This window comes from Pyrus communis, chromosome 17 (assembly GCF_041283825.1).
Source record: "Pyrus communis isolate YQ-2024b chromosome 17, ASM4128382v1, whole genome shotgun sequence".
NCBI classification, from domain to species: Eukaryota; Viridiplantae; Streptophyta; class Magnoliopsida; order Rosales; family Rosaceae; genus Pyrus; species Pyrus communis.
In genome coordinates, this window is record NC_142581.1 from 27,780,846 (window position 1) to 27,807,355 (window position 26,510).

The 26,510-nt window shown below is 37.8% G+C and overlaps 3 protein-coding genes, 1 long non-coding RNA gene, 1 other non-coding gene and 1 pseudogene across 8 annotated transcripts; 3 read left to right on the forward strand and 3 right to left on the reverse strand.

Annotated features, from left to right (window-relative positions):
* The first annotated feature begins 586 nt into the window (after positions 1–586).
* On the forward strand, positions 587–2,583 carry LOC137722556 (uncharacterized). Its single transcript, XR_015958728.1, has 4 exons — positions 587–823; positions 925–993; positions 1,642–1,703; positions 2,385–2,583. It is a non-coding gene; the product is annotated as an uncharacterized LOC137722556 (long non-coding RNA).
* A 5,576-nt stretch (positions 2,584–8,159) lies between these two features.
* LOC137708409 (sucrose synthase 5-like) lies at positions 8,160–12,847 on the reverse strand. 2 transcript variants are annotated; one of them, XM_088689605.1, is made up of 16 exons: positions 12,652–12,847; positions 12,292–12,512; positions 11,909–12,063; positions 11,547–11,739; positions 11,313–11,431; positions 11,020–11,236; positions 10,828–10,923; positions 10,558–10,731; positions 10,328–10,444; positions 10,075–10,241; positions 9,755–9,979; positions 9,099–9,665; positions 8,869–9,007; positions 8,687–8,769; positions 8,509–8,538; positions 8,160–8,417 (listed from the first exon to the last, which is right to left on the reverse strand). In XM_088689605.1, exons 2-16 carry the CDS (start codon positions 12,475–12,477, stop codon positions 8,402–8,404), a joined length of 2,484 nt encoding a protein of 827 aa, XP_088545731.1. In that variant the 5' UTR covers positions 12,478–12,512; positions 12,652–12,847; the 3' UTR covers positions 8,160–8,401. The 2 variants fall into 2 exon arrangements, with proteins under 2 accessions (XP_088545731.1, XP_068303579.2); XM_068447478.2 differs by lacking the exon at positions 12,652–12,847 and having other exon boundaries at positions 12,292–12,613.
* A 1,441-nt stretch (positions 12,848–14,288) lies between these two features.
* On the reverse strand, positions 14,289–18,868 carry LOC137708145 (sucrose synthase 5). Of its 2 annotated transcripts, XM_068447147.2 has the most exons (15): positions 18,411–18,868; positions 18,028–18,182; positions 17,666–17,858; positions 17,432–17,550; positions 17,140–17,356; positions 16,949–17,044; positions 16,685–16,858; positions 16,455–16,571; positions 16,199–16,365; positions 15,878–16,102; positions 15,222–15,788; positions 14,992–15,130; positions 14,807–14,889; positions 14,629–14,658; positions 14,289–14,535 (listed from the first exon to the last, which is right to left on the reverse strand). In XM_068447147.2, exons 1-15 carry the CDS (start codon positions 18,642–18,644, stop codon positions 14,520–14,522), a joined length of 2,532 nt encoding a protein of 843 aa, XP_068303248.2. In that variant the 5' UTR covers positions 18,645–18,868; the 3' UTR covers positions 14,289–14,519. The 2 variants fall into 2 exon arrangements, with proteins under 2 accessions (XP_068303248.2, XP_088545212.1); XM_088689086.1 differs by lacking the exon at positions 14,289–14,535 and having other exon boundaries at positions 14,625–14,658.
* A 1,036-nt stretch (positions 18,869–19,904) lies between these two features.
* On the forward strand, positions 19,905–19,990 carry LOC137709605 (small nucleolar RNA Z103; annotated as a pseudogene).
* Positions 19,991–20,107: 117 nt separating this feature from the next.
* LOC137709602 (small nucleolar RNA Z103) lies at positions 20,108–20,211 on the forward strand. The gene has a single exon (XR_011064894.1). It is a non-coding gene; the product is annotated as a small nucleolar RNA Z103 (small nucleolar RNA).
* Positions 20,212–20,729: 518 nt separating this feature from the next.
* SDG40 (SET domain group 40) lies at positions 20,730–25,976 on the reverse strand. Of its 2 annotated transcripts, none has more exons than XM_088689087.1 (7): positions 25,713–25,976; positions 25,465–25,615; positions 25,210–25,341; positions 24,974–25,114; positions 23,547–23,813; positions 21,788–22,366; positions 20,730–21,195 (listed from the first exon to the last, which is right to left on the reverse strand). In XM_088689087.1, exons 1-7 carry the CDS (start codon positions 25,844–25,846, stop codon positions 21,079–21,081), a joined length of 1,521 nt encoding a protein of 506 aa, XP_088545213.1. In that variant the 5' UTR covers positions 25,847–25,976; the 3' UTR covers positions 20,730–21,078. The 2 variants fall into 2 exon arrangements, with proteins under 2 accessions (XP_088545213.1, XP_088545214.1); XM_088689088.1 differs by having other exon boundaries at positions 20,873–21,195; positions 25,465–25,629; positions 25,713–25,851.
* Positions 25,977–26,510: the final 534 nt, after the last annotated feature.

A 26,510-nucleotide genomic window follows, 5' to 3' on the forward strand; every position in this document is an offset into this window, starting at 1 on the left:
GCTTATATCTCATTCGTTATAATTCTGATTTGCGAACGGTTTTCACTTACACGTTGATGGTATCAAGCCCTATCCAAATATACTTAGTGTGATCTCGAAAGATTACTTGATTTGATAAAACTTAGAGGATCAGGTAGAAAAAATCCGATTCATGGATATGCCGCTGAGAGTTGCTTCCAACAAAGTCAAATGATTTGTTCAGAACTTTATTTGAATATGGGCATTATGAGAAATTTGGAAAAATAACCAAAATTTGGATCCCAAATAGAATAATAGCCATTTTTCTAAGTTTATGATAATTATAACCAAAAGTTGGTGTACAATTACTAATTTACCCTGAATGACTTTATAAACTTCCTCTTTTCCTCTTAACCGTGAAAAATGTAACAACCCGTCCCAGAATTTACGTAAGAAAATGAGTGTTTTTGTATTTTCACTAAGTTTAAGGGATACTTTCTTTTTTAAAATTATTTTTGAGCCTTAATTGGTGAGCCCAAGGGGCCCACCCCCTGTTTTTGTTCCCTTTCCCTTTCCCTTTCTTTTCTTTTTTTCTGAAAAGTCTCTCTTCTCTCTTCTCTCTTCTCTCTTCTCTTTCTCCTCTGTGATTTCTTTCCCCCTCCTCTCGGTGCTCCTTCCTCCGACAAGAACACACACACACACACACCCATGCCCACACCTATAACTCTTTTCTAACCCCGTGGTTGTGTTTTGGACGTCAAACCATGAAGAAATCACCTCGGAGACATTTCCCAGTTTTCCGGCGAGCACCGCCCCTTTCGAGGCAATTTCCGGCCAAACCACGGCGAGTTGGCCAGTGTGCAAGGTATCAATCTCTTCGCCTCGATGAGTACTACAACTTTCCTTTTTGTTTTACCTAATTTCATTGAGTATTGAAGAAGTTATACTCATTTGAATCTTACCCAGTTTCCGGCGATCTCAGTGACTTTCGAGGTGTTTTCCAGCCAAACCACGGCGAGTTAGACGTCGTGTGAGGTATCATTCTCTTCGTCTCTTCGAGAGCTACGATTTTCATTTTTGAATCACTTGATTTCGTCGAGTATTAACAAAGTTATGGACGTTCAAAGTTTGTCTAATTTCCGGCGTCCTTCTCCGGCGCACCCAGGCCTTCGGGCCGTTCTCCACCCTCACACGGGCCTTAGGCCTGTTTGGTCTCTGGCCCAAAACCCTAAACCTTTTCCTTTTTATTTTTATTTTGTTTCATTTTAAAAACACAAAAGGCCTTAGGGCCTTGGTTGCAGCCAAACCCATTTCCCCTTTTTATTTAGACCTTGGGCCGTGAGGTTCAAAAACCCAAACCCATTTCCTTTTTAACCCAAACCCAATCCACCTAAAACCTAACCCAATAACCCAATAACCCAAAGCCCAAAATCCTAACCCAAAACCCATTGACCTGACCCGTTGACCCGGACCCGGTCTGACCGTTGACCCGGTAAACGGTCAACGTTGACTTTGACTTTGACCGATCAACGGTCAACGTTGATTTGACCGTTGACTTTTTGGGTTTTCGTGCGGGACCCCTCCTTGGCTAATTTCGACGTTCTGAACCCGTTTTCGATGTCCGTTTTCCCAAATTCAATCGTTTGAGTAGAGTTTGACTAAATGTACCCTTTATGTGCTTAGGGGTGATTATTTGTGGCGTTTCCGTCTTCGCTAGTGGCGTGGCTTTTCGACAGCGAAGTACTGTGAGTGTATCTCTTCTAAAAATGCATGTTTTGATAGTAGAAATGCATACATGAAAAGCATGATTTGATGATTATGTTTTATGAAACGTTTTACGAGATAACATGCTTATTGAGGCTAGTTTGAATTATTACTATTTTTCCTATAACCCATGTTCTTATAGAATATCTGATGGATGACGATATGATATTTAGAACATGTTTAGAACACTTCTTTATAGTATAGATGATGGATGACTTTATACTATGAAGTTGATTTTCAATATATGTATGTTCACTGGTTTTGTACTTACCTAGTGGTCCTTTCCGCTACGGGACGTAGGGATAGATCCGGTCCGTCCCGGGCGACGGTTTGGTGTTGGCATAGGGCCTGGAGTGTGTTTTCCTCTGACTGTCTGCTCAAAGACGGGGAGCCGGCAAGGGGCCTGAAGTGTGTTTTCCTCTGACTGTCTGCTCAGAGACGGGGAGCCGGCATGGGGCCTGGAGAGTTGTATCGGACATTCACTAGTATTTATTATTTATGCGAATTATGATTTGAGACATTGCACGACATGCTAGGTTTCGGAAAACCTGTTTCTCATTATATATGTGTTTTCATAAAACCTGGGGGTTAGTATGTTGATAACTGTTTTATTATATATATATCAACTTGGTCCACTCATGTTTGTTTTGTGCCCCCTTCAGGACTTAGAATCGAGGCATACAATCCCGACATCCAAGCACTTCCGCATCGGTATTTTCGAGTCCTCTCGGTGTAGGACCCACTCCTTGGTTTCATTCAATTTTATATTATTTTTCTTTAGTGTTCTAGATTAGAGGTGTGCTTTGAACACGGTCCTTATTTGCATATTCATTATTCTTTTATATTTATAAGCCTTATTTATCCCTTGTTTTCAGCATTTGCACTCAATAAATGGCTTTCGTCACCTTCGGGTGTCGGCCAGCTCGTGCCTATCCTGGTATTCGGGGAATATCGGGGTCAGGGCGTGTAAAAAAAAACTCGTCGGTGACGCCCACCCGCAAGCCTCCATCTACCTAAATCTCGCAGTTCTTCCTCCCTGCTACCTCGCCGACGTTAAGCTGGAGACAAACCCCTTTTTTCTTGAATTATTCCCCGCCCAGCTGGAAAATTGGATTAGAATTCCTCACCCAAAATTATAAGTTATTAAAAGAATGAAAATCTTGGAGACCAAAGGAAGAAGATGATGATGAACAAGCAAGTACAACCGATATCCAATACTAGAAGTGATAATCAGAGATAAAACCTAGATGGAAAAATTTGAAAAACTTGGAAGAAAACCCAATACCGCTCAACAATCATTGAATTTAGAAAGGACAGAAAAAGGCAAAAACGCCTGTGTGAAGTAAATGATCACATGCTCATCTTTTCGCTCGCAACTTCCCCTTGGAGCTGAATCGAATGGAGATAAAGTACAACGAGTATTCAGGTGGGTTTAGGAAAAAAGAGGAAGTATTTAGTCATCAAGGGTATATCAGTAGTTTTATATTAACTTTTGGTTATAATTATTATAAAATTAAAGTTGTGACTATAATTCTATATAGGGTCTAAATTTCGGTTATTTTTCCAAATTTCCCATTAAACATGGTTATTACAATCCAGACAACACGCTAGGCCAATAGCACTTGACTAGAAAGTGTGACCCGCGCGTTACTGCGGGAAGTATGATATGCGTGTTGCTGTGGAATTGAAAATTTTATAACATATTATGATTAAAAGATATAAAAGATAATGCATCCAATGATTGTGGACCTAATAATCATGTAAATGTCATCAAACCAAAGTAAACTTCCATTTAACTAAGTTCTTAGCACTTCAGTTAAATCTCAAGTTTTAAAAAGTAGTTGAATTTGACTAAAATTATACAAAGTGAGAGAAAAAGACAGAACAATCAGTTGCGGAAAGGTGCACATGACACTAATCTTGCAAGTCAAATATGAAAAATGTTAAGAATGTAGAAGTTTAAATTATCCCTAGCATCAGTAGATTAACAATGAAGAAACAAAATTCATATAAGTTTATATTGATTGTTGCTTGACAATTCAGCATGGGAAAAATGCAAGAAAAAAATATTGTTAAATATCATGTGAATAAGTCAATAACAGTGAACATTACATATAGTATAACATGAATATGCATGTGCATAGTAAATACTACGCAAGAATATGCATAGGCAAACAGTAACTATCAATTAACCATTTTAATTAACACTTTAAAAAAGTTGTTTAAGTATAAAAAGATCTAATACAAAGAATAGTACATTGAATATTATTAAAAAAAAATCCATGTATTATACAGACACTGTGATTATGAAAATATATATCATTTGACAATACAAAATCAAACAATGTCTAAATATGACAAATAGATCCCAAATAGTGTTTTTGACCAAAAAAATAAAGATCCTAGATGGTGTTTATTACAGAAAGCAGAAACATTAGATCGTATGCATTGAAACAATTAACAAATTTTCAATGAGCAATACTAATTATTTATTACTTAAGATCATTAAGTAATGATTGCTCACCTTTTCATCAACCAGTATACAGTGCAGACCTGTATATTTATCAGTTGTCATCAGAACAGGCAAACTTTAATTTTTACTACCTTTTAATACCGTTATCAGTTCTGATCCAAGTAAACTAAAAAAACCAATTATAATTAAAGATTTATCAGTTATAGGCTAAATTGTCACATCCCGGTCCGAGGCGGATCACTTACCGGGCCCGCTCCACCACCGTAGCACGATATTGTCCGTTTTAGGCTTACCATTCCCTCACAGTTTTGTTTTTGGGAACTCACGAGCTACTTCCCAGTGGGTCACCCATCATGGGATTGCTCTAGCCCTCTTCTCGCTTAACTTCGGAGTTCCTACGGAACCCGAAGCCAGTGAGCTCCCAAAAGGCCTTGTGCTAGGTAAGGATGAGAATATACATATAAGTATCACTTCCCTCGGCCCGGGGCAGATCACTTCCCGGGCCCGCTCCACCACCGTAGCATGATATTGTCCGATTTGGGCTTACCATTCCCTCACGGTTTTGTTTTTGGGGACTCACGAGCAACTTCCCAGTGGGTCACCCATCATGGGATTGCTCTAGCCCCCTTCTCGCTTAACTTCGGAGTTCCTACGGAACCCGAAGTCAGTGAGCTCCCAAAAGGCCTTGTGCTAGGTAGCAATGGAAATATACATATAAGGATCACTTCCTTGGGCGATGTGGGATGTCACAGTCCACCCCCCTTAGGGGTCCGACGTCCTCGTCGGCACACACGCCACTAAGGTTAAGCTCTGATACTAAATTGTCAAATCCTAACCCGGGGCGGATCACTTCCCGAGCCCGCTCCACCACCGTAGCATGATATTGTCCGTTTTGGGCTTACCATTCCCTCACGGTTTTGTTTTTGGAAACTCACAAGCAACTTCCCAGTGGGTCACCCATCATGGGAATGCTCTTGCACGCTACTCGCTTAACTTCGGAGTTCCTACGGAACCCGAAGTCAGTGAGCTTCCAAAAGGCATCGTGTTAGATAGGGATGAGAATATACATATAAGGATCACTTCCCTGCACGATGTGGGATGTCACATAAATCAAACAATGACTGTATCTCAAGAAGTGAAAGATAATTAGTTGTGCCTAGTTTTATCTCAACACTTCATATTACATCCAATTTAACTATTACAACAATATAGCGACACACTTAACATAAAAATCTGTAAACCATATAACAATAGTAAATCAAGTAATTTGCAAAAATTAGAAATGTATCATAAAAAGTAAATATCTCATCTCATACGTGTTAAAATGATTAACAAATTCTTAGTCAATCGTATCTTATTAAGACTCATGGCTGAGAAAATAAGAAGGGAGAAAGAGAGAAATGAAACATTACCATCTAGTCTCTTAACTGTGCAAAACTTAAAATTCACACAGTCAACGACCATACTTGAAACCAATGAATCAAAAATAAATAAAACTTCATCAGAGTAATAGTTAAAAAATTTGGAAGACCCAAATAAAAATCATTTAGATATAAACAGTATGCAGAAACGTGAAAAATAAAAATAGAGATGCACTAACACCATAATTCATGACTATTATCCAAAATCTCCAAAGTAAACATACAATGAAATAGATACATCAATTAAAAAAAAAATTTCTTGCTAACCAAACAGAAAATAAGATGCGGATGAAGCAACACACCTAAAACGGCGCGATTGGTTTCTGGACAACAGCCAAAAAAATCCAAAATGCCTTTTTAGACGATGGAATCGAAATTGAAACGGACAGATAGACGATGAGATAGAGAGAGCAAATGAAAAGGAAAGGAGACGGAACAAAATGGAAGTCAGGAGAGAAAAAGGGTGCAAATATCTCAATTTTTAATAATTGTTTTGTCCATGTATCTTTTTTTTTTTTTTTTTATAATTTTTTAATGTGTTGTTTGCCACAAACCATTGCAAGGTCGGCGTGGAAGTAGGGGTGGGCATAAAAACCGCCAAACCGCAAAACCGCATCGAACCGTAAGAAAAAAAACCGTGTTGACCGGAAAAGTCAACTTTGAGTGAAAAACCGAACCGAACCGTTCAAACCGGTTCCGGTTCCGGTTTCGAATGACCAAGAACCGGCCGAACCGAACCGAACCGTTTTATTAATAATAAATAAATAAATTATATATACACACACATGTCATGGTATAATAGGTTGAAAATTTGTGTACAGGAGCTGCTGCTTCTTGCTTGCTCTCTGAAGTCTGAAAACTTGCAATTTGTTTCATCATATTTTTGTTTGTTGACTGATTGACCAGTGCATATGTATTTTAGTTGTCTCTTTTTGTTGACTTGGTGCCACTACCAAAGACATTTGCATTAAAAAAGATGTGTTGTATGCAACTTTATGTAATCAGTTTTAGAAGATGTATTTGAATGCATAATGATTTGGTGTTCAAATAATTTATTATTAGGAACCGTAAACCGGCAAGAACCGAATCGGAACCGGTGTAGACCGAACCGTAATGTTCTAGTCATAAATTTAAGTGGAACCGCACCGAATCGAACCGTTAATATATTTCGGTTCCGGTTCTAATTTAGGGGTGGAACCGCACCGAACCGCACCGAACCGCACCGTGCCCACCCCTACGTGGAAGACAAAAAAAGAGCAAAACCAAAAAAAAAAAATAACCAAAAGGCAAAGCAATGGGAGATAGGTGGGCTTCTCAAAATTTTTAATAATTATTTTGTGCATGCATCTAATTTATTTATAATTTTTTATTGTGTTTTGTGCCACATGGATCGAAGGTGAGATGGCGACAGGTATTGCAGGGAAGCATGCGAGGGGAAGTCAGGAGAGAAAAAGGAAACAAATACCTAATATCAAAGGGACAAAACGGCAAAGCCGAGCAACACGCGGGGAAAAAAAAAAAAGGATAAAGGAGAGGGGTAAAAACGACATTTCATGTAGCATCTTCAAAATGCCAAAAAAGTGGGCGTTAGATCAGGAGCAAAACCGGAACGGCACTGTTAATGAACAGTGCCAATCCACTGAGCTTTAGTATATATAGAATTTCTTACTTATCCAGCAAGCCCACCCCAAAAGTCTCTTCTCAGGGGAATAGTATTTGATTTCCCAGGTATTATCTAGACCCAAATTGCATGACAAATCCAAACAAGCCAAATTATTAGTAATAAAATTGTTTTCACAAAAATATGAAAAATTTTACAAGACCAATTTTGGTGCATAAGGGCACGAAAATTCAGTACTAAACTCCCAAGAGGGTGATTATCCACTTTTGCGTTTAAAATCAATTGTACTGTAAATGCAGAATCCGATTCTACTATAATATTTTTAATTCCATTATTCTATGCAACTTGAATGGGTGAAGTTTGCTTTTCAACCCCCTTTTCATATCAATCCTTGATTTTTTAAATATTTCGATAAAAATATCGACAATTTCGTATATATTTTAAACACGGCTTATAAGTGACATTTTTTCTTGACAGAGAACACAATTTTAAACCAACAGGAGATTCTTTCACTGTAAAGTAGATGAGACAGAGAGAGAGAGACAGTTTCCTTCTTCTCTTGGATAAAAAGAATTAAAGGTGGAAAATAGCTGGTTATGCAAAGTCTCTTCGTCTGGTTGGTTTGTTTATTTAGGGTTGCTGAGGATTTAAAATTGTTAGTTGGCTGAATGGGATTAAATTGTTATGGCAGATGAATTGAACAACTGAAAAAGGTATAATAATTTAGTTAGAAAGTTTAATCACCCTGTAATATTATTGAGTAAATTTAGATGTGGGTTACGCTAATTGAGCAGGGCAGTGTCCGTTTTCTCCGTCTCCTTCACTCGAGTTCAAATCCTGCTCCCCTAAACTAAGCTAAATAGAGAATATCGTCTTATCAAAAGAAAATATCACAGATTTCATAATGCGTAAAATCACAAAGTGTCAATAAACCAACACCGAACGGTTGCATTGAAAAATATGAATTGAAACCCTCGCAAACTGTAAATTTGGTATAATTTTATTACATAAAAACAAACTTTCATGCTTCAATAGTTACCAACAACAATTTTTCTTTGCAAATGAAGAATAGGGAATTAATGTTTAAGAAACAGAAATGGCAGTATCGCGGTTGGGTAGCTCAAATGGCAATCCTCAATCAAGCTCTCCTTATTTGACCTTAACTTAGGCTCCAAACAACCTGCAATTATGGAGTGAAGAATTTTTTCAGTTTATGTTGGCCTTAGCGAAAAGATTGAAAACAAGCCGTTTGTGGCGATCTTACTCTCTACCTTTGCAATCGAGACTGTGAGCGCCTTGAGCTGCACATTAATTTTTTGTCGTTAGTTTTGGATGAACAGTACAATGTGATTAGAGAAATAAGAGAGTTCATGTTAACAGATGCATTTTAGAACGATAAGCATGCATTTAAGACGTGTTCATAAAGTTTCGTTGCTCAGGTTAACATGCCTTGATGTGGTCTGTGGTTTGGCACTTGACTTTGGCGCTGCTGGTTGTTCAGGTTCATCACTTGGGACAGGCACATTCTTCACCTGCAACAATGCCGATTAAAATTAGGGAAGTCTCGAGATTAATAGATTGAGAAATAGATATGGGATGCATCCTATGTATAAGCATAATCTGTCACACACCAAGTTCCTATATTGGAGATTAAAGAACATCTGGATGTATCTATGCTTTGCCTGTTTCTGCTCTTTGTTCAACTGCCTCCAGAAAGTATAAGTGCTCCCCATGTTCAACACCTTGTTTGCATATATCTTCCAAGTGTAGCTACAAAGTTTCGATAACTTGTTTTAAATTCCATGGAAAAAGAGGTTGGTTTTTAAGCAAATAATTATGGACGCAGAGGTTGTGTATTTACCATTCGTATATGCGCTGCAAGCCTGCATTGGAAAATCTGTCCCAATATGCAGCATCAGTCTTGGACTTCTCAAAGAAATCAGCAATTTTGTTGCTTGCTTCATCTCCGTTGTTAGGATCAATATGGAAACCAGAGACCTCATCAACTATGATTTCAGCCGGGCCTCCTTGGTTGGTTGCAAAGGTGGGCAATCCACAGTTCATTGCCTCAATGACAGTCAGACCGAATGCTTCATACAGGGCAGGTTGCACAAAAGCTCCCCTTGTGTCAGCAATGCAACGGTAGAGCTCTCCATTTCGGTTCCTATCGGTCTGTGCTGCTATCCATCTGATCTGACCCCTGAGTTGGTACTTCTCTATCAGTGTATGCATCTTCTTTATTTCAGCAATTTCTTCTCTATCTTTTGATTTCGAAGGGTCAAAGAATCCACCAACTACCACAAGGTTAACCAAATTTCTCAGCCTCTTGTTCTTCCCATACCACTCAACCAACCCGGTAATGTTTTTAACAATGTCCAGCCTTGCCATTGAGAAGATGATAGGTTTCTTCCGTTCTACTAGAAATCCACTGTTCAAGAGAATGGTTCAGGTTGATGTTAGATTACTTTTGATCAGCATTTGAATTCTAAAAGAATGATTTGCTAGTCCAGGACTTACAGATGTTCACTGTTATCCTCTTTACTAAACAGTAGTTCTTCAATGGCAGGAGAGAATGAAGTGAGCCGTTTCTGCTTCTCTGAGTAGGGGAAATATACAGACTGATCCGCCCCAGGAGCGGCAATGTTGAATTTGGGGTCAAATACATTGATGCCAGAAACAACTCTACAGAGCCCCGGGAGCGTAAATGCAGTATGACTTTCGTATTGTCCTGGTCTGTCTTTGCTGCAAAACAACATCCAAGTACATTATGTGGTAAACTGTAATGTAATCATTTGGTAAGGGTGTCGAGTATATGAATGCTGGTTAATTTTGCTAACCTTCCTGCAATTTCCTGGTATGTGCTTGCAATGACAAAATCTGTAGCATTCATTGAGATTGTGTCAGCAAGAAATTGGCATGAGAAGTGATACTTGGGATCTAACTCCTTCCAGTTGATGTCTGAATCTTCGTACTTGGTCTTCTCCAAAGCATGAGCAATAGTTGCCTGGTTTTAACATGCTACAGGTTAGTAAATACAAAGCGGGAGAAAAATGTGTTACGGTTGTATCTATAAGATAAATTAACAGTGACCTGAGTTATCCCAAGTTTATTAGCCATAAGAGACGCCACCAAATTGCCATCTGTGTAGTTTCCAATAATAAGATCCGGCTTTCCTTCCATGAGGTAGAGGATTTTGGCAGTAGCATCCTAGTAGTTTGAAACAAGTGGAACAATTATTTTAGAGCAGAAAGTACATAAGGAACAAAATCAATAATTGAGCACTCTAAAAGTATGAATTTAAATATCGACGGAAAACATGCCTGTGTAAACAACTCAAGATAGGGATAGATGTCAAAACGAGAAACCCAACGGCGCAGGATACCCTTTTCTGTCCTAAATGGCACCCTAAGGATGTTAGAGTACTTGGTGCCATTGATTTGTTCCAACTCTTGGTTGCACTTAGTTCCCCTTGCTTCGGGTATGAGTCTTGTCACCTATTGTAGCCAACAACTGTAGTTAGATAATGGTAAATAAACCGAACTACCTTCCAACTTCAAAGCAAATCGTCCATAGTTGTATGTGAAACACACCACTAGAATTTGAGGCTTCACAGTAAGTCCTTGTTGCTTAATTCTCAGAGTCAGTTCTTCCTCCATAGCTTTCACTTGATCCAGAATGTAAACCACCTGTTTTGAATAGCAGAGTTCAAAAAATTTCGTCTCAGTAACAAATTCCATTTGCAAGGAGACTTAGCATATCGGATGCAGTATTCTAATTTATACCTGCCCGCCTGTGTCTGGTAAGCCAAGAACATCTGCTTGGCCAAAGTAGCCATGGGGAGAGAATATTACAACATTGAATATTGTGGGAAGCCTACTGAAAAGCCTATCCATGTTCAAAGGGTCTGGAGCTTGAAGTACTTCTGAAAGTATTTTCATTGTCTCCCTTGTTCTTTCTGCAGTGTCTCCCCACCCCTTCTCAAAGCCCCACTCCTTAAACCTGTAAATGAAGCTCGGTTTCAGATTGCAAGTTACATTACATGACACCGGCAGAAGAACCTGAGAGGAAGAGTCACCTTAGTTCAAAATTTTGGAATGGTGTGTCCTTAGGAAGTGTTGAGAGGTACACTTCCGTTACAATCAGAGCTGCCTGAAGCTTCAAAGCCGTGTTGAGGGTCTCATTTAGAATAAGCTGCTGTAAATTCAAAATCACATAAACTATGTTTCAAACCTTATCATTAGAATGAAATTGGAATTTCTCTGCATCCAATTTTATGTTTTGTAGAATTAAATTTCTGTGATTCCCATACTTCTCCTTGATGATTTAGTGAAAGTAAGTAATCCACAAGGGGTTGTGCATTCTCCAGTTTTCCAGCTAGCTTTGAAGTGGTAAACTTGGTAACATAATCGATTCCATTTCCGATCGAGGAGGATAGAGTCAAGTGAGGAGTAGAGAAATCAATTGCTCTAAAATCCACCTCCAATGCATGTTCATCATTTGACCTGCAATGAAAAGCATATGGGGATTAGGCCGGTTGGTGGTTAGCGAAGCCAGTGTGCTCATCATCATCCCTTGCACCCAAAATCAAATCTCACTCCTCGTAGATTTGAGTAGTTTAGAATATTGTATTGTATAAAAGAAAAAAACTTTAAGAAGGAAAAAAACATGTACCATTTATCATCATATAAAGCTTCTTTGTATTTCAAGAAGTCTCGGACAGTGATAGCCTCGACTGAGAGATCCTCAGAGCTGACCTTAACGAATTCCCAATATCCTGGATTTAGTCTTATTGAAAAGACAACATGTGGAGGAACAACAACAGCTTCCTGTGGGTTATATTAAGTAAACATCTCATTAAGTCAAAAGTAAAACCAATAATTTATTGTTTAACGAAAATTCTATGATGCTCTGGAGTATCCTATACCCTCAAGTTTTTAACCATTAAATTTTAGTCATTGTATTTTTAAATAACCAACGGTCTAACGGTTAATAATTCTAGTTAGTCCCCCAAAATGAAAGAACATATATATAAAAAGAAGTGTTTAATTAGAAACCTGAGTTGAACACAATATATAGCCAAGAACACCCTCCAAAACTTGGGTCATTTCAGCCTTGTCATCTATGACTGTCTCCATTTCACTCATCAAATGGTGAAGCTTCATGATCCTTCTTCCTTTCTCGATGTACTTTGCAAAGCACCGCTTCATGTGGTACCGGCTCTGTCTCAGGGCGTCCGGCATGGTATCAGCTATGGAATCGGAGCGTTTGACGGCCGCTGCAGAAGCCATTTTTGTGTAAAATATATTTGTTTTTAAAGATGCAAAGGTTTCAAATGCTTAAAAGATGAAGCAGTTTGAGGGTTGCTGAGCTTATGTTTCTGCATTTATAGGCGGCTTTCGGAATTCGTTACTTACGATGTATGCGATGCGGCTGGCTTGTTCATTGTTGCAGATTGCTTTTGGTTTCGTCAAGCGCTTTAGAAATCTGAATATTTTTTGCAAAAGAAAAGAATGTGATCTGTGTAAGTGAAGATATTCTTGGACACTCTCTCCCTTTTCTTTTCTTTATTTTGGTTGACAACCGGGCATACGTTTAAAAAATATTAATTATATAAGAATATAATAATACTATGAGACTTTAGCTATATCTGCAACTAGGACGACAAAAAAAAAAAGGAGTTTGCTAATAAAAGACTGAACCCAAACTGCATGACAAACCCAAACGAGCCAAATCATTATCAACAAAATTCTTTTCACGATAAATATGACAAGTTTCATAAGACCAAGTTTGGCACATAGAGGCATGAAAATTCAATACTAAACTTTCAAGATGATGATTATCCACTTTTGCATTTAAAATCAATTATATTATAAATAGAGAATCTGATTCCACCATAATCTTTTTAATTCCATTCTTCCATGCAAATTACAGCCTAATAATCTGACACATATAATCTGACCTCGACCAAGATTGGAACAAAAGACCAAAAGCCATGCTGCCGACTAGTTTATGAGGACTGCATTGAGAGGTTGATCACTCTCTTTTTATCCTTTTTTTCCTCTCTTTAACTTATCACTTTTAATTTACTATATATTTATTTTCGGTTGGATTAAACGCCAGAATGATTATCGGATTTGATTTCTGTTATTTTGATTACCAAGTACCAGATGATTCATATGTTTATTTATCATTTGATTTGATCTGTCATTGATATCAAATCAAAGGATGAATGACTATATACTCCTTAGTCACCTAGTGAACAAAGAAACATTTTTGTTTCGTATTTTCTCTTTATTTCTTTGTACTTGTGTTATAGTTTCTAATCATAAGATTTAATAAATCAACTGCGAACAAATAACAGCATATGGGAGGTGGAGGAGAAAAATTAATACAGTGAAAATCATAACCCCTATTGCACTAGTGGGACTGTCGGAGCATGACATGCTTAGCATATGATTTGAACAAGGATTATCTCTCTTCTTTTTTCCTTCTCTTTTCTCCTCTTGGTTGAACGCTCAAGATTTCATCTTTGGAGAAAGAGAAAAAAAAATATACAAATAGAGAGAGAGAAGAAGAAAAAACTGAGAGAAAGTGAGGGAGGAGAGGAAAAAAGGGAGGGAGAGAATCCCCGATGGTTATAGAGATTAGGGAGAGAGAGTGCTTAAAAAGAAGAGACTGTTAATTATATGTACTTTTAATATTTAAAATTAAAATTGATCGATGTGAGCAGGACAAATTGGTATTACAATATCTCGTCATTTTTAATACACTGGTTGAATTGAATTAAATTGTTATGGCAGACGAATTGAAGAATTGAAAATGGTATAATAATTTAGTTAGAAAGTTTAATTAATCATCATGTAGTGTCATTGAGTAAATTTTAGATGTTGATTACACTAGTTGAGTAGGGCAGTGTTGTTTCCATCCATTTTTTTTATTTCACCGAGTTCAAATCCTACTCCTTTTAAATTAAACTAAATTAGAAAATATCGTCTTGTAAAATAAAAAATATATTACTGAGTTCATTGTGCATAAAATCACAAAGTGTAAATGAACCAACACCAAACCGTTAGGTTGAAAATATGAATTGAAAGCCTCACAAACTGTAAATTTGGTATAATTTTATTACATAAAAACAAACTTTCATGCTCCAATGGTTATGCAACAATAATTCTTCTTTGCAAATGAATAATAGGGAGTTAATGTATAGGAAACAGAAGAGGCAGTAATGCAGTTGGGTAGCTCAAATGGCAATCCTCGATCAAGCTCCCTTTATTTGACCTTAATTTCCAAACAACCTGAAATTATGCGGAGAAGAATTAATTTTCAGTTTATGCTGGCTTTAGCGAAAAGATTGAAAGCAAGCCGTTTGTGGCGATCTTACTCTTTACCTTTGCAATCGAGACTGTGAGCGCCTTGAGCTGCACATCAATTATTTGTTGTTAGTTTTGGATGAACAGTACAATGTGATCAGAGAAATAAGAGAGGCCATGTTAACAGATGCATTTTAGAACGATAAGCAAGCATTTAAGACGTGTTCATAAAGTTTCGTTGCTCAGGTTAACATGCCTTAATGTGGTCTGTGGTTTGGCAGTTGGCTTTGGCGCAGCTGGTTGCTCAGGTTCATCACTTGGTACAGGCACATTCTTCACCTGCAACAATGCCGATGAAAATTAGGGTCGAAGTCTCGAGCTTAATAGAATGAGAAATAGATATGGGATGCATCCTATGTATAAGCGTAATCTGTAACATACCAAGTTCCTATATTGGAGATTAAAGAACATCTGGATGTATCTTTGCTTTGCCTGTTTCTGCTCCTTGTTCAACTGCCTCCAGAAAGTATAAGTGCTCCCCATGTTCAACACCTTGTTTGCATATATCTTCCAAGTGTAGCTAAAAAGTTTCGATAACTTGTTTTAAATTCCATGGAAAAAGATGTTGGTTTTTAACCAAATAAGTATGGATGCAGAGGTTGTGTATTTACCATTCGTATATGCGCTGCAAGCCTGCTTTGGAAAATCTGTCCCAATATGCAGCATCAGTCTTGGACTTCTCAAAGAAATCAGCGATTTTGTTGCTTGCTTCATCTCCGTTGTTAGGATCAATATGGAAACCAGAGACCTCATCAACGATGATTTCAGCCGGGCCTCCTTGGTTGGTTGCAAAGGTGGGCAATCCACAGTTCATTGCCTCAATGACAGTCAGACCGAATGCTTCATACAGGGCAGGTTGCACAAAAGCTCCCCTTGTGTCGGCAATGCAACGGTAGAGCTCTCCATTTCGGTTCCTATCAGCCTGTGCTGCTATCCATCTGATCTGACCCCTGAGTTGGTACTTCTCTATCAGTGTATGCATCTTCTTTATTTCAGCGATTTCTTCTCTATCTTTTGATTTCGAAGGGTCAAAGAATCCACCAACTACCACAAGGTTAACCAAATTTCTCAGCCTCTTGTTCTTCCCGTACCACTCAACCAACCCGGTAATGTTTTTAACAATATCCAGCCTTGCCATTGAGAAGATGATAGGTTTCTTCCGTTCTACTAGAAATCCACTGTTCAAGAAAATGGTTCAGGTTGACGTTAGATTACTTTTGATCAGCATTTGAATTCTTAAAGAATGATTTGCTAGTCCAGGACTTACAGATGTTCACTGTTATCCTCTTTACTAAACAGTAGTTCTTCAATGGCAGGATAGAATGAAGTGAGCCGTTTCTGCTTCTCTGAGTAGGGGAAATATACAGACTGATCCGCCCCAGGAGCAGCGATGTTGAATTTGGGGTCAAATACATTGATGCCAGAAACAACTCTACAGAGCCCCGGGAGCGTAAATGCAGTATGACTTTCGTATTGTCCTGGTCTGTCTTTGCTGCAAAACAACATCCAAGTACATTATGGTGTAAACTGTAATGTAATCATTTAGTAAGGGTGTCCGAACATATGAATGCTGGTTAATTTTGCTAACCTTCCTGCAATTTCCTGGTATGTGCTTGCAATGACAAAATCTGTAGCATTCATTGAGATTGTGTCAGCAAGAAATTGGCATGAGAAGTGATACTTGGGATCTAACTCCTTCCAGTTGATGTCTGAATGTTCGTACTTGGTCTTCTCCAAAGCATGAGCAATAGTTGCCTGGTTTTAACGCGCTACGGGTTAGTAAATACAAAGTGGGAGAAAAATGTGTTACGGTTGTATCTATAATAAGATAAATTAACAGTGACCTGAGTTATCCCAAGTTTATTAGCCATGAGAGACGCCACCAAATTGCCATCTGTGTAGTTTCCAATAATAAGATCCGGCTTTCCTTCCATCAGGTAGAGGATTTTGGCAGTCGCATCCTAGTAGTTTGAAACAAACGGAACAATTATTTTAGAGCAGAAAGTACATAAGGAACAAAATCAATACTTGAGCACTCTAAAAGTATGAACTTAAATATCGATGGAAAACATGCCTGTGTAAACAACTCAAGATAGGGATAGATGTCAAAGCGAGAAACCCAACGGCGTAGGATCCCCTTTTCTGTCCTAAATGGCACCCTAAGGATGTTAGAGTACTTGGTGCCATTGATTGGTTCCAACTCCTGGTTGCACTTAGTTCCCCTAGCTTCTGGTATGAGTCTTGTCACCTATTGTAGCCAGTGGTTAGATAATGTTAAATAAACCGAACTACCTTCCAACTTCCAAGCAAATCGTCCATGGTTGTATATGAAACATACCACAAGAATTTGAGGCTTCACAGTAAGTCCTTGTTGCTTAATTCTCAGGGTCAATTCTTCCTCCATAGCTTTCACTTGATCCAGAATGTAAACTACCTGTTTTCGATAGCAGATTCAAAAAAATTTGTCTCGGTAACGAATTCCATTTGCAAAGAGACTTAGCATATCGGATACAGTATTCAAATTAATACCTGCCCGCCCGTGTCTGGTAAGCCAAGAACATCCGCTTGGCCAAAGTAGCCATGGGGAGAGAATATTACAACATTGAATATTGTGGGAAGCCTACTGAGAAACCTATCCATGTTCAATGGGTCTGGAGCTTGAAGTACTTCTGAAAGTATTTTCATCGTCTCCTTTGTTCTTTCTGCAGTGTCTCCCCACCCCTTCTCAAAGCCCCACTCCTTAAACCTGTAAATGACACTCGGTTTCAGATTGCAAGTTACATTACATGACACCGGCAGATAGAACATGAGAGGAAGAGACCTTAGTTCAAAATTTTGGAATGGTGTGTCCTTAGGAAGTGCTGAGAGGTACACTTCTGTTACAATCAGAGCCGCCTGAAGCTTCGAAGCTGTGTTGAGGGTCTCATTTAGAATAAGTTGCTGTAAATTCAAAATCACGTAAACTATGTTTCAAACCTTATCATTAGAATGAAATTTGAATTTCTCTGCATCAAATTTTATTTTTTGTCAAATTAAATTGCTGTGATTCCCATACTTCTCCATGATGGTGTAGTGAAACTAAGTAATCCACAAGGGGTTGTGCATTATCCAGTTTTCCAGCTAGCTTTGAAGTGGTGAACTTGGTAACATAATCGATTCCATTTCCGATCGAGGAAGATAGAGTCAAGTGAGGAGTAGAGAAATCAATTGCTCTAAAATCCACCTCCAATACATGTTCAGCATTTGACCTGCAATGAAAAGCATATGGGGGTTAGGCTGGTTGGTGATTAGCGAAGGTAGTGTGCTCATCATCATCCCTTGCACCCAAAATCAAATCTCGCTCCTCGTAGATTTGAGTAATTTCGAATATCGTGTTGTAAAAAAGAAAAAAACTTTAAGAAGGAAAAAAACATGTACCATTTCTCATCATATAAAGCTTCTTTGTATATCAAGAAGTCTCGGACAGTGATAGCCTCAACTGAGAGATCCTCAGAGCTGACCTTAACAAATTCCCAATATCCTGGATTTAGTCTTATTGAAAAGACAACATGTGGAGGAACAACAACAGCTTCCTGTGGATTATATTAAGTAGACATCTCATTAAGTCAAAAGTAAAACCAATAATTATTTGTTTAACGAAAATTCTATGATGCTCTGGAGTATCCTACACCCTTGAGTTTTTAACCATTAAAATTTAGTCATTGTATTTTTAATTAACTAACGGTCTAACAGTTAAAAATTCTAGTTAGTCCCCCAAAATGAAAGAACATATATATATAAAGAAGTGTTTAATTAGAAACCTGAGTTGAACACAATATATAGCCAAGAACACCCTCCAAAACTTGGGTTCTTTCATCCTTGTCATCTATGACTGTCTCCATTTCACTCATCAGATGGTGAAGCTTCATGATCCTTCTTCCTTGCTCGATGTACTTTGCAAAGCACCGCTTCATGTGGTACCGGCTCTGCCTCAGGGCGTCCGGCATGGTATCAGCTATGGAATCGGAGCGTTTGACGGCTGCTGCAGAAGCCATTTTTGTGTAAAATATTTTTCTTTTTAAAGAGGCAAAGGTTTCAAATGCTTAAAAGAAGAAGCAGTTTGAGGGTTGCTGAGCTTATGTTTCTGCATTTATAGGCGGCTTTCGGAGTTCATTACGTACGATGTATGCGATGCGGCTGGCTTGTTCATTGTTGCAGATTGCTTTTGGTTTCGTCAAGCGCTTTAGAAATCTGAACATTTTTTGCAAAAGAAAAGAATGTGATCTCTGTAAGTGAAGATATTCTGGTTTTGAAAAGTAGGTGTTTATTCTCTCCCACGTAACTTACTGGTATCATTCTTTCCTTCTTTGTTTCTTCTTGTATTGGTTGGCACAAGAAAGAATCTCGAACGATGGTGTCTCCACGATACATAAGTAACAAAATTCGTTTGTTTCTGTGTAGTATTTGTAAAGGGGCAATACTTGGCTATTGCGGGCGAGTGCATTTTTGCTCACCACCCTCAAATCATGATAATGTTCACCGTCCTATTTATAACTGTTAAATAAGTTTGAATTTTGAGATTCGCGCTTCTCTACTATACGAATTTCGAAATTCAAACTCATCTAACGGTTATAAATATAGTGGTGAGCATACACCATAATTTATGATGATGAGCAAAAATACTCCCATTGCGGTAAAACGCTATCTATCCTATTGCGTTTCGCCACTGCAGTGAAACGCCGTTTGCAATCAAAATAATTGGGTATTACAAACGAGCCCATATGCTCAAACCTAAAACTCAATTTATTTTTTGGGCTTTTATTTTCAAAGCCCACAGCCCGATGAAAAGGAGGAGAAAAAGGGACGCAAGATCGAATAGGTCGACACCGACCGCTGATGGAAAAACACAAAAGATCAGCCGTACACCTGGCATTCGCGGCTACAAGATAAAAGAAATTAGGGTTTCGAAGCAGTTCGCGAGGGCCTATAAATTCCAGTCCTTCCAACAACATACTCATCTCTCTCGGCCTTCCAGCTGCGTTGTTATTGTGAGTATGTAGGATTAATTATACATTAGGGTTAGGGTTTGTAAAAATGGGCGTCGAATAAACTGATTACCATCGCCGTCATAACATTGGGCGCTGAGTATGAGCCGACGCCATAGTCATACGGGTTCTGTGAATAGTTGAGGGCCTTCTTGTTGTTTGTTCTCTCGCAGATTCGGACAAAGTTTTCGTCTTTCTCTTTGTTTAATTTGCGTGCTTTTCCTAATTTTGTGTTGAAATTAGGGTTTTTGATATGGGGGTGGATTTGGGATTGAAGGGATGCTACTTTCCCCATATGATCGAAGCTGATTCAAACCTGCGCTATTTTTAATTTCCAAGCCAGAACTCTGATCTTTCCCAAATCTCCAAAATCCACCATCTTTATTTTTTTTTTTTGTCTTCGAAATTTCTTCTATGTTTTTGAATTTAGTGTATGTTTTATGATATTGTTGTTGAAAAAAGAAAAAGAAAAGATGGAAGTGATGATTATTTCCCCAAATGATCGAAGCTGAAATAACTGAGCGAATTACATCTCTGTATTGCACAGAGACCACCAAGCCAGGTGTATCTGATCCATCTTCTTTATTTGTTCTTAAGATTTTGCTCAGTTTTTTGTCCAAAACTCGACTGATATCAGTTTTGTTTTCTGAGTTTGGTTATGTTTTCTCAATTTTCCTTGGGACCTTTTTGATGGGTTTGATTTGGTTGCAATCATGGAGACTGCAATTTGTCAGTCATATCGAAAATAGTGTGTAAAATTTTAGTTTGTCAATTCGTTGAAAGCTATAGTCATTTGTGATTTGCTGAGACATATTGCGCAGCTATCAACAGCTGATTACAGCAGCACACGCAAAATGCAATGCTGAGTGCCTTACAAGTTTTTCGACCGCCTGGGATCACTTCAATCATGTTGAGATCCGAGGTTAATCTATCATCTAATCGAACAAAATTTATTCTAGTACAAAAACACCATCTTCCAACCAAGACACCAACAGGATCCTCTTTGGATTCTTTTGGTGAGGATGATGGTAATTTATAAATCGTGTTCGTTTATCAAAACATCGTACGATCAGTTTTTGTCAAGTACTGTTTATGTTTAGTTTTAAATAAAAATATTTAAAATGTTTTCAAAGCGCATAATATACGATGAACAGATATAATTCATGAATTTTACGATGAACGGATATAATTCATGAATTTCTAGATTCTTGCAAAGAGAATCCGGCGAGGATCCGAACTCAACAAGATAGAACTGAAACAGTTTCGAGACCTTAATAATTACCTTACAAGTTACTACTGCTGTCTTTCATGTTGACTCTTTCTTCCTGAACAAGCCAAGCATTTCCATGTTACCAAAACTCGAAATAGAAATGTCTCCAGGTCCTCTTTATCGCTAAAATCACAAGAACAACCCAAAGTGCCACGATGAATCCGAATGTCATACTTATGTACAAACCCATCTTTCCATTGCCTTCGCCGACTTCTTCAACTTTTCGGTCCTTACTATTGGATCCCGATAAACATTGGGTTGCCAATGGAAGACCGCAAAGTCCCGGATTTCCTTCGTATATGGTAAGATCATTAACTCACTCAGCTAGGACAACACTTACAAAGCCGAAGCAGCTTGGACACATGCCTATTTTACATGATCAAGCAAAGCTCTACAGTATGCCCCATGACCATGACACGGTTTAGCTCCGTAATACGAAAATGATGTTTGAATCAAGGACATAATATTGAGCAAAAACGAAATTAACGATACAAGAAGCAAAGATGGAAGTGATGGTTATTAGTAAAGATGCACAATTTTGTAGGAAGAGAAACCGAAAACCAGAGCCTTCCTATATCACAGTACTACTTATTTGACTTCAGATTAGGATAGTTTATTTTGATGTGTTGTGCAAATACAGTACTAGCTTTCTACGTGACTAATTGTTTGAATTTGATCAACCGCTGCCCAAGGTTCTCGCCTCAAGCGTCTACCCCTTGACTCGATATTTAGTTATTTACAAGCAAACTATTACCCAGTATTTCACCAGAATTCCCCAATCTGAATGTATTCTCTTAATCACATCAAAACAAATAAATGAAATAAAGAAAGCAGAAGATTTTCATTTTTGGACCGAGTTGTTTTCATGAAAGAGATAACTTACAGTTTCATCACAATAAGAAATGCAATCAACCAGGATCTTCTTATAACTGAGCCTCCACTCCACAGCTAATCTCCACCTCTCCCTTGACTGCATACTACTTCTTTCTCCCTTCTGCACAACATTAGATTTGAAAGCACAAATCTCGTCTCTACAAGCGGATGACAACTGATTGAACTCCAAAGGGGACTCGAGATTTTGGATTTTGTCAATGGCACTTGATAACAAACGATCTTCTTCAAAAGATGTCGGCAGACTCTTCAAAATAGTGTTGCACTTCTTCAATATCCATGTCATGACATACATCTCATTTTGAATTGAGAGTTGGAGTCCTGAATAAACAAGGTGTCCAACAGACCTTCGCTGGTTCTGTGGGGTTGCCCATAATCGCAAAGCCGACAGTAGAGCAAAAGATGGTTTCCCACTCTGATGTATATACAATGACTCTTTAGGCCAGGAACATGACGAATATATTTCATGTTCCAAAGGAATAAAAACTTTGTCATTTGGGTTTCCATTTAAGAGAAAGCCATAGTGCTCAAGAAGTTCAAGATTCGTGTAGATTCCGTAGCTTAAAAGGGCCTGCATACAATAAAGAAGTATCGGTTAAAAAAAATCCAATTCAAGACCTAAAAAAAAAACCTAATGAAACCAAATGGATCCCAGTAATCTATACAGGAAGTCATAACAAAGTTGAAGTAATATGCACTCATAAAGTTATAAAACAAACACTGGAATTGGATACAGCTATAAACATTTTTATCTTTTTTCACAACAGCACTACATAGAATCAGAAAGACAGCCTAGTTAACTAGCTAATGCAGAACAGCACTACTATCCCAAACCATATCCTGGATATTCCAAAGCACCTGCAGCCAGACTACTACTGTAACGTATAATTGGAAATTAAAAATCTCATCAAAACCAAAGCATCCACACTAGATTCTCTATTCAACCATGACCAAAAGCACGACTGCATCTTCCAAGCTTTTCTTCTTTTTACGATTTCCATTTTCACCTTTTCTAACCATTAAACTCTGGTTTTCCATGCTAACTCCAGACCACTAGCAAACTCTGAATTTTATTTTAGTTCTTTTCTCTGTGTTTGGGTGAGGGATTTCCAAACTCCAAAGGGATTGAGGCCAAGTCAGTAAGGAATGGACCACAAAATGTGTAGAGTGGAGTTAGAAATGCACTTCATGAGCATTGCAAAGGCATGTATAAGGGAGTTGTAAACTAGTCCTTCCAAGTCGTCATTTACAGATTCCTCTCATATACCTTTACTGCTCATGTGGTGCATTTCTAATCCCTCCTATTAACATTTTGTAATCCGTTCCTTGCTTGGCCTCGATACCTTGGAACTTCAAAAGCCCATACCCAAACATAGCCTACAGGTTGTCTGATTGCTAAATTTTTAGTTATCTTCTACACCATAAACAATGGCAACACCCACCTTATGGTCTACATCAAATCAATCATAAACTCTTTACCAAGGTGGTTCACCATCTACCACAAATACTGTAAAAGTAAATATCAAGGTTTAGCGGATATCTTGAAGAAACAATGATAGGTTAACCTAATAAATAACCTTAAATTTGCCACTCAAATTTAGGATTCACAGATTAGTTGAAACTGGAAGAGAGATGTAAATATTTCAATGCAGTAAGACATAGCCCACAAAACTAGAAGACAATGAGTACCTGGAAGCTATCATGCAGCAATATATGATATCTTTAACAGGAGACAAAAAAGAACATATTACCTGCTCCCCTTTTTTGTAGCTTTTCTTAGCATAGAAGCAATAGGCGTCCATATCCTTCTCAAACCCTCCATCAGTTAATCTTCGTGAATCAGAAACGTCCACGTCCAGCGTACCAGAACTATCATTGTTCACCAAGTCATGCGTTGCATGCTCCATACTTTCACAACCAGAAGGCTCTTCTCCAGGTGCAGAATAATTAAATAAGTCTCCAACAGGACATAAGCACCCAGCTGCATCCCATGGTATATGCAACGTCCTTGAGGATATCTTTAAATAAGATAACAATTTAACAATTTGAAACATTGGAATATTAATTAAAAAACCAGAAGGTCCAACCATTACATGACAGTACTACTAAACAGTTCATTAAACCAACAAAACTGTACACCGTGAAACATGTGATTTAATAATGTGGATAACTCAGTCAGTGATATATAAGTGAAACTGATTGATCTGACAAATAAGATGTCACATTGAATATTGTAAATGACGTGAAACATACAGATTTCTTGTTGTGAACTGAGAGAACAGAGAAAATAAAATGAAAGAGAGGCCGAAGAAAACAAAGAAACAAAACTAGAACAGAGAGATACACAGTTTGCATTACATTTTGGATACACTAATGTCTGTGTTCTCATTGTAGAAAACTCTGAATTCCTAATACAGTTGCTCCCTTGTGCACAAATCAATTTATTTATGATATGGACAATATGCCAAGAATGTTAAATGAATTCTGAAACTAGCGACTTAGACAATGGAAATTCATATGTATAATGTACATATATATATATATATATATATATATATATTTAATATATGCAAACCCTTACATCAGCTGTGGATATTTGAATAAGCTAGACTTCCATTTAGCAGACAGTTAGCTACATGAGTTTACTTCCAGAGTATAGAATTCACATCGAGAAAATCTAAGCCGAGCATCATAAGGTATAAGATCCTTGGTCAATTACTTTGTGGTTGGATGCGAAAGAAGTAGCCATACAGTCCTGTTCAATGCTTCTTAGTTTAATGCACCATTAAATTGGGAAACATATGATTTCCTATTGTTCTTGTTTTGGGTTTAAAAAAAGCCAAAACTCGTCGGGGAATCTGTGATTTATCAATGTGAAAGGTTCCCAAATCATATACAATAATCCAAAATGTAATCTTTGAAACCCTATTAACGTATTTCATCTTTCATTAAAAGAAAAAGGTGGGCAACTTTATGTCTGTGTACTCATTTTTAGAAAACTCTGAAACCCAAATATAGTTGCTCCTTTGTACACAGGCAATTCCGAAACTATAAGATACCTAAAACAAACTTACTGATATAACAGAATGGTTAAACGGAAAATTAATTCATTCAAACAATTATCTCAAACCCTAAGCACCATGATCATTCTCAAACCCGGGAAAGAGTGTATACTCACAGTTGCAGAAGCCCAAAGCCATGCCCGAATTGTCTGAAGTTGAGGCTTGAGCTTAAGTTGTTCCATGAGCGCATTAGCTTCTTTCCAATCATGCTCAGCCTTCAATGTGGCCTTTTCAGCAGCCCATTTAGCATCATCCACCTATAAATATTGCAAAAGAAAAATGTTTTAGCTCCTAAATCCCAACAACAAAAGGAAAACACACAGAAAAGTAAGTAAGCATAATGTAACTGAACTTGCAGAGCTTGCTTCTCAAATTCACCAAAAGTTGCTAGAATGTCGTAGCTGCGCGGCAAATTCATCAGGTAAGGGTGCCACCATGAACTCTTCCCCTTCCCCATTTCATACAGTAAACAAACAGCCAATATCTGCATAGTATGAAAACGATAAAGGAATTTAATTTCACCAAAAACAAACAATTGGGTTTTTCAATTCAGCAAAAACAAACAATTGGGTTATCAAAATTCAAAAAAATGAGTTACGAAAAAAACCTGGGTAGGGGAGAGAGAGTGATGAGCACTGAGAGCAAGAGAGAGTTTGTCATCCTTCAGTGAAAGACTTGTGCTTGTCATCAAAGCGGACTTTGGAACTTTGAGAATTAACTCTCCTTCTGTAAGATCACGAGCAGCACCCAGACCTCTCCTGCAACATTTTTTCTGTGAGTTGTTGTGAGAGCAGAAAGTTGGTGAATTTACAGAGAGGAGACGAGAGCGTGGATGTTAGTGCAGAAATTGCATACCCGCCGGAATCAGGAAAGAAGGAGACGGCGAGAGAGTGGCCCAAACACGAAGCTTGGCAACTGGTTGAGTCTGATATTCCAATTTCTGATGCCCATTTCAAAAGCCGTTGGAGATTTCCTTCTCCTTGCTCCATCTCCCACCAGCAGTGAACTTTTGGCAAACCTCAACGCATGCTGCAATGGATCAGAATGCGGCTGTTAAAGACATGGGCTTTTGGAAAATAAATGGAAAGAAACAATACTGATTTTTTTTTTTTCAAAATTAAAATTAATAGCTTTTTTTTATTATTTATTTTAGATAACGAAAATGATTTGAAAACTTTAGTTTTTAATCAAAATGATAAAATAAATGTGTAAGTGAATATTACGAAAAGTGACTTTTTAGGCTAAAAATGTCATAAACAGTATCAGGAGTGTTTCATTAAAACTCTCTTCTTTTTTTTCACTCAAATTTTTTTCTTCTACCATGTAAATCTCATGATCTAGTGAAATTAAGATTTAAAAATTAATCTTAAGAAGAGAGTGTTTTTTCCTTCCAATCAAGGTTTAGTCTGGTGGTCTTGGGTGATTTCACAATTAATGACATCAAGCGAGTTCTGTTATTTTTAGTTGAGTGATTTCCAGTTATAAAAAGGGCTCCATTTGAATTTTATAAAAAACAGTCAAATAGTGAACTTAAAAAAATAATTAATCTTAAGAAGAGAGTGTTTTCTCCTTCCAATTAATTGGCTTGGTTGTGTCGGATGATCCCACAATTAACGTCATCGAGCGAGCTTCGTTGCTTTTAGTTGAGTGATT